Raw genomic sequence first — 11,721 nt, 5'->3', positions numbered from 1 at the left:
CATTTGATCTATAGCAAACAGCAGATGGGCAGCAATGTTTCTTTTGTTTTTTTTTTTTCTTTTGTTTTTTTAGAGAGAAAGAGAGAATTGACTTTCACTCTGCAATCCTGCCATGCACATTACTCCTGGGCTCCCCCTACAGTTGCAGTATAATTCATTTTTACAGCACTGTCCTGAAATCAATTGCAAAGGGATAGGGCGTGGTTATCTACCCTCCACCAGAAGTTACAGAGTGCATTTTCTGCAGTGCTGAGCTAGCAGTGATAGCGCAAGAGACTCTTTTCTCCCTGTTACAGGTCAGTGAAGCATCGTAATTTTAAGGACAAAGAACTACATGTTGTTCAATTGTTTGTGCCACGATACACTTCCACAAACATGTTTTGTAAAGATCAGACTTTCATAGATTTTAATAAAACAACCAACAATGCACTTGTGAACATACTTTTAGGACTTGTGTCTTGTACGTGATAATGTTTTAGTCATATTCCTGCATTAATAAAGAAATTTCTTTTCAATTCTGATATTGTCTGTAACAATCAGAGAAGAACAGCAGGACTTCAGATAAATTTAGGGTGGCATTTGCATTTAGAAGTATTCAACAATCGTATATTATCACCCACTCCTAACTTCTCTGGGATATGAAACTGAAATGAGCACCTAATTCTGCAGCTTTATTTTTTCCTTTTTAAATCTTTCAGTTCCATCTTTAATGTTGCAGTGACGTTAGCTGCTAAAATGCAATTGGAGTATCATTTAATGTGGAACTGAATCTACCAAGACTACAAGTGTACTACAAGTGATGCTTTATGCTTATTGTGAGGAAAAGGGCGAAAGTACTGACCCCTACCTATAGGCAAAACTGAGAAATGGAATTCACCCTAATTCCCAATATTGTTGTCAAGAAACAGGCCAACGTCAGTTCTATGTTCAGAGTGTGTGTGGCCCGTGTCGCCATACAAATCAATGTGTGTCACATGAAAGAATTTGAAAAACAACATAGGTTGTACACTACTTTTTGCAGTGGGATTGTTTGAGCATAAACTATGCTTTCGTACACTACTACAAAATGGTGGAACCTCAAAATAATGCACTCTATATATTTCCACCAACAAAATTAGGTTCCGAAAACCAAAGAAAAGCAGGTTTTAGTAATTTTTTCAGTGCAAATGGTGATGACATTTGTCTCACTTCTGTTTACTTCTGCTGTGCAACACCCTCTGACATATTCTGTGATGTATCTTTGGTTCCACTAAAACTGGTGCAAACTTGGGCTGGTTCGCTGAAAAGCACCAAGGTTCTTATAAGCCCGAACGGAACCAGTTCAAGAACCAGAGTTCTTTTGGTTAGAAAACGCTACCCATGTCATCTACCTGACCTCACTGATGCTCTTGTGGCTGAATGCAAAGAAATCTAGTATAAAGCTTTCCCAGAATAGAGGCTGCTATTAAAGAATTCAACACTGTACACCAACGAACAGCTGATCTGTTTCCATAGATTCTCTACTGTACTGTAATCCAAACTCTCCGCAAGCACCTGTTTATAAAATCAAAATAGAACTACAACCAAGAGAACCAGAGGTAAAATGTGTTTAATCACTTTTCCTCCGAACAGTTTAGTCAATAACGCACTCCCTGTAATAAATGTAGTGTCAGGAGGTGGGCCGAGCCAATCTGTAATAATCACACTAAGTGATGGATTGTTTTGGAGGTGACTTGATCATTATGTTTCCATTTCTGCACTGCCAGGGTTCACAAACACACACACACACTGCTCTCACACACAGGCGCTGACAGCACACACACACATTGCTCACAGACTTCTCTCACACACAGAGGCTCTGACACAGTTCCCACAATACTCACAGATTACTCACAAACAACTCACACACTGCTCACTCACTACTCTCTCACAGCTCACAAACACAGCACAGCACATATTGCTCACACACTGCTCACACAGCTGTCATGATGACTGTGATCGCAGTGGAACTGCCTCTGGTTCTGTTTTAAATGATATCGGCCATTAACACTGATTATGTTCTGTGTGGAGACAGGCTACAAACAGCGGCACAAAAGCCAAAATACACAAAGAGAAAAGGGGTCTTTAACAGGTCTATTTTTGGTTCATTTAAGGTACAAGTAGCATAAAGTCTTAAGATCAATTAATGCAATTTAAAAGTAATATTTTCCAGTAGGAAGGAACATTTTCATAGCATGTTCTTATATATAAGTTCAAGGGTTTGTCATATACAGGTAGATCACCAAGGCTTGCTCTTTGAGTGAGTGGAATGACCCCATGGCCTCCCTTCTCCCCATCACCACACCACAGCCTTCACCTTCCCAGCTTGGTAGCATTGTATCCTATTTAACAGTTATCGATGTGTGTAAAACTGTAGGCTATAGGCTGCAGAATGTCCAGTTATGATCCCTAACTCATGAGATATACAATATGATAAAATCATTTCATGCGGTGCAAATGAAACTATTAGATATTTCCGCATCCATGCTATAGAACAGAGGTCTTCAAATCCAGACATTGGATCCAGGTTCCAGACCGGGATATTAAAATGGCTGGCTGGTAATAGCTCAGGGATGCACAACTCCCTGGAGGTCAAGTGTGCAGTAAAGTTTGGTGATATCCTACTATTACACAGATCAAGAATCAAGGGGGTGAGAGCAGATAACTTACTGCACCATGCTGGAAAGCAGCACTCCAGGACTGGAGTTGTGCAATTGCAAAATGCACCAAACTGGTCAGGTATAACCTCATACCAGCCAGCATTTGTAAAATCCCAGCCTTTAACACGGATCAAAAGACTACCAGTGGTTCTCTAGAGAACGTTCAATGTACAGTTCCCTAATGAACCTTTAAATGGATGTTTCCCTAGAGACCCCTTGTAGTAAATAGAATCCTTGGGTGTAAGAAAACCTTTATAATTTTAATACACATAATGTACAGACTTCAAACAATTAAAGATATCTCCCCGCAACTAATCTTCTAGACAAGCAAAGGGTCATTTCTTTTTTCGAGTGAATGGTCCAACATTGGATTACGACTTGGAGACTTCAGTGCATTAGCATGTTAATTTGGGTATCTAAATCACATACTGACCCGACAGACTGTTACTCTGCTCCTCACACTTTAGTCCTGGGCTCTCGGGCTGAATGCGAGCTGTGTGTAGCTCATTCTCATTTAAAGAAGCAGGTACTGAAACCTGCCTTTCTGAACAGAGGAGAATAGTGCTATGTTCTTTTATCTTTGAGCAAAGCATTTCACATACGTTACATTAAGACCCCAGGGATTTCTGTTATTAGTAATACACTATTTAGAGAGGACAGCAGACTTTTTAGGGTTTTGTTACCTTAATGAATATTTCTCAAATGGTGATTTACACATAAATACATGTCAAGATCTCAGCCATAGTGTGACCATATATAACCAGGAACATATTTCAGCTTTATTTGACTTATTCTGTTTTTAGTTTGCCAGTTACTTGGCAGAGGAAGTACTGCAGCTCTTAGAGACAGCTCTGATTGGCTGACATATATACAAAGCTTGGACAATGAAACTGAAACCTGGTTTTAGACCACAATAATTTATTAGTATGGTGTAGGGCCTCCTTTTGCGGGATGCTGGTGGAGGAAAACGTTTCCTGACTCACTCCTCCAAAATACCCCAAAGTGGCTCAATAATATTTAGATCTGGTGACTGTTTAGGCCATGGGAGATGTTCAACTCCACTTTCATGTTCATCAAACCAATCTTTCACAGTCTTGCTGTGTGTATTGGTGCATTGTCATCCTGATACACGGCCCCGCCTTCAGGACACAATGTTTGAACCATTGGATGCACATGGTCTTACTGGTGTAATGTGCAATTAATGAAGATTGGCCACCAGGCTGCTCCAATTTAGCCATGAAACCTCCCTCACTAAAATGACAGGTGTTTCAGTTTCATTGTCTAACCCCTGTATCAACCCTTATATTGTATATGGCCACATTCACAGTTCTTCTGAGCAACTGAATCTTTTAGATTAATGCTTCTTCATCTATTTTAGGAGCCTATACTGAGGTCAGCGTTAGGACATTGTACCACTGCCCTACAAAGCCATGCCAGAAACATCTAGTATTATCCACAGAATACTGCACTGAATGTGAAAGCTAGATATTATATCGAAAGTGGCCAATGCCTGAAGTTCCATTTTAAGACTCAGAGTCTTCTGTTTGCTTTGGTTGTGCTTTCTCTCCAGCCTGCTTTAGGCGTGACTACCACAGCCGTCTAAGTGGGACTCGGCCTGATGCGTCCGCTGCCATTGTGCAGCAGCTGAGTGTGTGCCGTGGTGCAGTGCATTAGCCGCTCACCCCAGAGGCTTTTCCAGACGACTGGCCGGAGATCCCACTATCTCTCCCAGAGTGCAGAAGGTCTGACCCAGGAAATCCTGCAAGGACAGCGGCGACATGAAAACAGGCCCCGCGGGGACATCCGGAGCACAGGAAATGGAGTGTGGAGAAAGAGAAAGAAAGAGAGAGAGCAGGGAGAGACAGAGAGAGAAAGAGCACTGAGTCAGAGCCGCGCGGTTCGAGGAAACATGTTGTACGGCTAATAAAGTCTAGGAAGGCAGACACGTACGTTCAATTCGGAGGGCTTCCAGGAGGGAGAGGCGGACGGGCGGGCGGGCGAGCAGCATTAACAGTAACAAGAGTACATCATGTAACAGAAAGGACAAAAATAAACAAAAACAAAAATGAAAAAAAGAAAATAAAAAGAAAACAAGACTGTTGTAGTCAGGTGTAAAGAGATGCACTGAAATAAACACGAGAACTAGAAGAAAGAGAGGTAAAAAGAGAGAGCGAGAGAAAGAGAGCAGGGGGCATAACCACCCACCCCAATAATTCATTACCACACATTAATGCGAGCACCAAATCATAAATCCTGACCAGGCAGAGAAAAATTAATGAAAGTGTTTTGGTGATATGCAAACAACTGGGGTCAGACACATCCTTTGTTAAAACCCAGACAAATTATAACCATCAAAGCTTCCGGCCCTAAAATATCATCCACCGAATGCTGATTAAGAAGAGTATTTTAGATATACTGATATATCTGTTATGATAATTCTTTGTTATGGGTTGTAAATATTCTCAGAAAACAAGCGCTGAAAGCTTTGATAATTGCACTTATATACACCGATCATCCAAAACATTTAAACTCCCTTCGTGTCTCTAAACACAATGTCCAGCTCCACTGACTATATATGCACACTTAGTAGTTCTACAGTTTCAGCAAATGTACAACTGTAGCCCATCTATTGCTCTGCATACTTCATTAGCACTGTTTTACCCTGTTCTTCAAAGGCCAAGATCCCCAAAAGGCCACCAGAGAGCAGATATTATTTGTGACACTGACCTGCTAGTACAAATGGATCAGACACATCAGTGCTGCTGGAGTTTTTAAAATTGTGCTATGTCTGAAATAGATCTACTAAAAGATTTACTCTTCCCCTATTCTCAGTCCAGTAGTGACAGTGAGGGGTTTTAAAACTCCAGCAGCACTGCTGTGCCTGATCCACTCGCACCAGCACAACACACACTAATACTACCACCACCACCACATCAGCGTCACAGAGTGGTGGTGGTCTTAACAACTGAATAACAGGGTGAAGTGGGCTAACAAAGTATGCAGAGCAACAGATGGACTACTGTCTGTAATTGTAGAAATACAGAGTGCATCTATATGTTCAGTAGAGTGGAGAGTGTAGAAATAAGGAGGCTGTTTTAAATGTTATGACTGATCAGTGTATATGGAACCCTTTCATTTCCTACTGAAATGAAGTGCACGTTATATGTGCATTATGTGTGCATTAAGTGCACGCATAAAAAAAAGAAATAATCATAATAATAATTGAGACGACTTCAAGACAAACTGCCATCAATAAGGAAGAACTGGTTCACAGCAGCGAGTAGATGGTGCTTTATTAGTTCACAAATAGTGGTCCAGAAACCATGAAGCCCCTCATGGTTTAAAGACATGCTTATAGCATGTGTCACTCTCATTTGCATAAAACCAATATAATGATATGGGTAAAAACATGCATGTGAACATGCGCAGAAATGCATTCAGGCTTTTCTTCCAAGCAAGCACACATACACACTCTCACATACTTACATGTTTAGCCAGATCTGGACTTTTGGAGTCAATGTCATATCTGAAATCAGAGGGTCATATATGGATCATACAGACATCACATTAGAGAGCATTTCCCCACTGTCCAATTTATTACAGTAGAAACTGTTACATGATCATTGTGTGTATGTTTATTCCAAGCTCCCGTTTGATTCATCTATTCATAGAAGAAATTGGATGCAGGGATGATTATAATAATAATAATAATACATTTTATTTATAATGCACTTTAAATTGGGAACAAATCTCAAAGTGCTACAAGGTAAAACATTTGCATGAGAAAAGAAAAATAAAAAAATAAAGAGATGATGAAAACATCAGCAGGTTTCTTATAACTCATATATTCTTCTAAACAGGAATATTTTGAGTCATTTTTTCAAATTCTCTCACAATTATGTCTGTGTGCCATTAATGGCTCCTTCAAAGTGAATCCAAATTGGCCGTGTCCAACATGTGCTATAAATGTCTGCAGTCATGGCTCCATTCAGCTGCTGATTTAAATTCAAGCCAGTAACTGAAAGGTAAAGCAGTTATGCAGATTACAGTCTAGTCTCATACAGTATGACCAAAAAATAAAAAAATAAAAAATAATAACAGAGGTGGTTAACATAATGGAACTTTCACACCAAAATTAAATGCACTAATTGCTTGTTTACATTAGTCTGTTTTCTGCCATATTGTCACCAACATTTTGAACCGTAAACCCACGTCAGCAGTGTTCTCATTGTTCATCCTTCAACACAAAGGTAACACAGCAAGTTTGTGAGTCCAGTGTGAGATTTTATAGAGATCTCCACTAAAACCTCCTTTTACTCTGGAAAAAGATTCAAGCAGCATGTGACTTGAGCACAAGTCTTTGTCATCTCCACCCAGCTGACCACTAACGTCAAAAGACATTGACATCTGGTTGAATGTTGGTTGTGACATCAGGTGACTAAAAGTTAACGTCAGGATAGCGTCTAATGTCAATGTCAATTTGATGTAGAACACAGACAGCATATGACGCTGATATTATGTAACTAAAATTCAACTTCGATGCAAATTTCAAGCTTGAGGTCATGGTGACGTTGGGTTTTGACGTCAACCTGATTTTAATTTCCAATGTATGTCCAACGTTAGAGTCCAATGTCTTGCTGACGCCAAGTGACGTCATGTCCCTACTGTACTTTCCATATTGTTCCAAAATAAATATTATGTGAAATATATAAATCACTCCAATTTCAGGTACTTTGACACTGGTCTATGCACCTCTTTACAATGAACTGACTTTTGCCAGTGTTCTGTAAAGCTTCCAGCAGTAACAACAAAAGAACACATTTGTTGGCGGTACATGGAGAGATACATACGCTGCTTGCAGTTGTTTCTTGGCCAGCTGAAGAGAGCTGATTTGACAGTTCTATGTTGCTGTTATCACACATAATTAAAATAAACACAATTTCAAAACTCGGAAACTGTTTTTATTTTATTTATTGACTTATTCTCCTTTTTTTGTGAGATTATTGAAACAGCATAGGATTAGCTGTGTCAAAATCAACATCAAAATTTTGGTATATTGCTAAGAAGCAAGTGGTTAACCACCACATTAAATAGAGAGATATCTTAGCATGACCTCAGAGACATTACCACAAGATGTAAAGTACTTGTAAACACACAAAAAGTACAGAAAAGCCTACTGAGGTCTGGGTCAGAGTCTCATGGGCAGATGAGATGAGGATTAAACAGCATCAGAGTGATACACCCAGGAAGAATGCTCAACATCCAAAGCATAAACAAGGTGCTATGACTGTACATGGCTGCCCACAGCACTGGCCCTGCTGTCTTTATTGAAAATCTGAATGGGTGAAGCGGCAGAGTGAATTCTGAAGCCTTTAAAAGCATCTCAACTGCCCACATCCAATAAAAGCATTAGAATCTGGTGAATGAAATGCTATTAAGATATCACAGTGCTAAAGCAATGTTTTTCAGGGTTAAGTTAGTCATCCTCCATGAACCCTACTGTGCCCCATTTCCCAAAGGCAAAACAGAAGGCAAAAACTTGAAAGCAACAGGAATAGAAAAATCACTGTGTTACAGGCTTTATAGGGTCTAAACAGAGAAGTAGCCCAACACTTCATGACTCCCATTTGTCGACAGCTGGATCTGTAACTAAGTGATTCACATAATCATTTCATATCAAACTCATTTCTGCGGTTAGTTATGGTCCTGTCATGGGGGATTATTTATAGGATGCTCTGTGATTTGTTTGGTTCACCCAAAGCTAAAATATGAATCACTTCAAATTTAAGTGGATAATCTGGTTTTAATCTCAGTTTTTAGACTGTAACTGCAATTTGAAGGAACTGCTTAATGTATTCAAGCCTCCATTATCAGCTATGTTGTCTTTACAAGTTATGGTTGGGAAATTTAGCCTCAACACACAGAGTGTGTAAATATGTCTAGACAGATGCAGCCAAACACCCCTGTGTTGTGACATCACAACCACACCCATTCTGAAATTCCTGCAGTCTGCATTTGCCTGAAATTGGTGATTTCTTTTGATGCTTTTCCACTGCATGGTACCTTCTCCACTTTTTTTTTTGCTTTTCCATTAGGCAAATTTGGTACCTGAATCAGGGTTTTTTACACCCTTTCTCACTTGTGGTTCCAAGCAAGTTGAGCAGGGACTAAACCATGTCATGTAAACTTTGCATAGCACTGATTGGCCAGAGAGACTTAAATAATGGCAAAATTCAGACATCCGGCACACACTATCCATCATAAACTCTCCAAGCCGGAATCACACATTTTTATGTGACTCAAAACAACAGCTCGTTAAATTGCCACATGGTATTTGAAGTAGTTCAAACTTTCCTTGGATTGGTGGCCAAAGAAAGAATCCTATGTGATTTGGAAGCTGCAATAAGAATATATAAAAAAAATAAATATATTAAAAAAAAATACTGACCCGTCTGAACTGATGCACAGTGAAGCTGAGCTCTGTCCAAAACAACAATAAAAACATGCAAATACATGATGAGTAAACAATGCTTTGCGTTTCCATGTGGTGGTAGCAGTGGGAGACCAACCAGGCACCAGGGACCAAAAAGCAGGTAGAGCCGAGCAGAGTTGAATAGAGTAGGTACCATGCAGTACATTTGATCACATCACATCACTCCTTGTGTGAACACAGAGTAAGGTTGTAGCCTAGACTTTGAAGTGCAGCTACCATTAAAATCACTGCCACACTATTGTTGCAAAAAATTGTAATAAGATTTGTATCATCCCCATATTGTTCAGCCCTAAACTTAGTTAAAATACTAAACCCAGCCACTGTCCAGTTCCAGGCTGAAATATTCACTTGGAAATCTCTAATGAGGGCAACTCTCATCAATCACACAGGCGACAGTTTCACCTGCTTATAATTAAAACTTAACGGCCAGAGCCAAAGCCGCAGACTTTGGAGGAAAAAGTGCTATCCTCAGATCTCCTCCGATGCCCTGAGTCAGACGTCCCAGTTCCCTTATTAAGTCTTTATATCAGCGGCTGGATCCCTGTGGGCTGAGCATTAATAACTCACGATATTAAAAAAGTGCTGCTGGTTTCGGCAGGGCCACGTGGCCCTCGCCGTATGTGCATATTTGCCTTGTTAAGAAGAAGAAGTGTCATTACAGAGCCGTAATGTGATTCAGCCACAACTCTCAGAGGTTTGCAATTATATCCTGCACCTCTGGCCAGCTCCATGCTTTTCCCCCTTTCAACCCAGCACCAGCTACTGAGGCTGAAGGAAGAGAGCTGGAGGGATGGAGAGGCACTGTGTAATTCATCCAAGATGCAGTGACAGAGTGGTGGTGGGTCAGCCTCTTTGTTGAACACTTTCAAGAAGATTGAGGACAAAAACTTGAATATTTAGCAGAATTTCAAACTGATTTTAACCAGCAGACTCTGCACAGGACAATCAGCACTTACACAGAAGCACACACACACACATATGCACAATTACTGCATGAGAGAAGAAAGAAAGGAAGAAATATAGACAGAATGCACACAAGTGGCATAGAGATGGTGTGTGAGAGAGAGAGAGCACAAAAGAGAGATCGAGAATACACTAGAGATAGTGAGCGAGTGAAAAACAGAGTGCTTACAGAGAGGGAGAGAGATTAAACTTAATGGGCACAAAAAATTGTGTATAGAAATGTAGAGAACTATACTGAGTTAGACTAAATAAAGGGGAGAACATGGATACAGAGACAGGGAGGAGAAAGAAATGAAGAAATGAGAGAGGAAAAGGAGAAGAGAACAGGAAAGACTCCAGAACTGAACTGAAATGTAATGAATCAGGAAAACGAGAGAAAGATAAAGAAAAAGAAGGAATAAAAAAGGAAAAAGTGGAGGCCTCCCTACAGCAGGAGGAAGTGGGCCAGCACATCTGAGAGGCTGAATTCCTCTGTGCCGCCATCAAAGGGATTAACTTACATGTCAAATCGCAGATTCTGCTTCTCCTCAAAGAAATAGTCCAGAATGTACTTCCTCACAAAGTCCGGGTTCAGGGTGTTGTCAATCACCTCTGTCCTGCCGAACTGAGAGAGAAAGAGATAGTGATTGATTTAGGGATAAATACAGAGAGTGAGAGAAAGAAACAGGGTGAGAACAGAAGCATGGCATTGATAAAAATCTGACAGACACATCTCTCTTTTGTGTGTTTTTTTTCCTCTTCCCCTCAGTGGCTCTGTGGCCACAGCTGCAGACTCAGAGCCGTGGCAAAGAAAGAGAGCAGGGTGTTGGCATGCTGTACCAGACCTCTGCTTCTCTGCTACTAGGAATTTGAGCGAGTAATCACCTGTGAGGAAAGTGCAGCAAGGAGGTATGGTATTGTGTGATAACACAGCTTGCTAATGAGATGCACATATGGAAGGAATCCTCCTGAACCTCCATGAAGCAGCACACACTGTTCCTGGCTCAGATCATGGCTCCAGTCCTAAACAACACGTATGTTAAGTGTTCCTGTCTGAGGTTATTTAAAACGCAACTTGTTTCCCTGTTCCTCTTCATTCCTAATCAAAAAAGTGACTACTAATGAAGTGGAACTCCTACGAGGCATTGTGAAATATTTTTTAAATGTTGTGTTAGACAAGGTTTTATGTGAATGATAACCATTTTCTATGTGAAAACGATCAACGTTACACACTTAGAAGCAGTGAATGTTTTGCACAGTTTGGCTTGTATTGTAGTGAATTGCTAAAAATCGTATAAATAAATCACTTACAGCGAAAACTGTGTCCTCTGATAGCTACAGAGAGCCATTTTACAACACATTTTCAATTCCACCTTAAATACTACAAGCAGCAGGAAGCCAATTAGTCTTATAATGTCTGTTTACTGTTCTCCAGTTAAGGTGGAATGGAAAAGTCTAACACAAACTAAAAACAAGCATGTTCTTCTGCAGAATTCACACACAGCAACCATTTAAATAACAAATAGTCCTAGACCTTTAGCTACCTCTTTAGAGCTCTCATAATTGTTTCTTTCCATTTTTGTTGGATCATTCATCACAAAACAGCAG

The 11,721-nt window shown here is 40.2% G+C and overlaps 1 protein-coding gene across 3 annotated transcripts in view; it reads right to left on the bottom strand.

Annotated features, from left to right (window-relative positions):
* cpne5a (copine Va) overlaps positions 1 to 11,721 on the bottom strand; it is a 158,893-nt gene that overhangs the window by 102,809 nt on the left and 44,363 nt on the right. For 2 of the 3 annotated variants that reach the window (XM_066644150.1, XM_066644152.1), the window contains 4 exons: positions 10,635 to 10,738; positions 6,165 to 6,204; positions 4,629 to 4,643; positions 4,361 to 4,437 (listed from right to left, as the gene is read on the bottom strand). In XM_066644150.1, coding sequence (XP_066500247.1) covers positions 4,361 to 4,437; positions 4,629 to 4,643; positions 6,165 to 6,204; positions 10,635 to 10,738 — 236 coding nt within the window. The remainder of the gene's footprint in view (positions 1 to 4,360; positions 4,438 to 4,628; positions 4,644 to 6,164; positions 6,205 to 10,634; positions 10,739 to 11,721) is intronic. The other variant, XM_066644151.1, reaches the window with a different exon arrangement.

The sequence above is a fragment of the Hoplias malabaricus genome, chromosome 14 (assembly GCF_029633855.1).
Source record: "Hoplias malabaricus isolate fHopMal1 chromosome 14, fHopMal1.hap1, whole genome shotgun sequence".
Classification (NCBI taxonomy): Eukaryota; Metazoa; Chordata; class Actinopteri; order Characiformes; family Erythrinidae; genus Hoplias; species Hoplias malabaricus.
The sequence above is the reverse complement of the archived record's forward strand: the minus strand, read 5'-3'. Positions and strand labels throughout refer to the sequence as shown.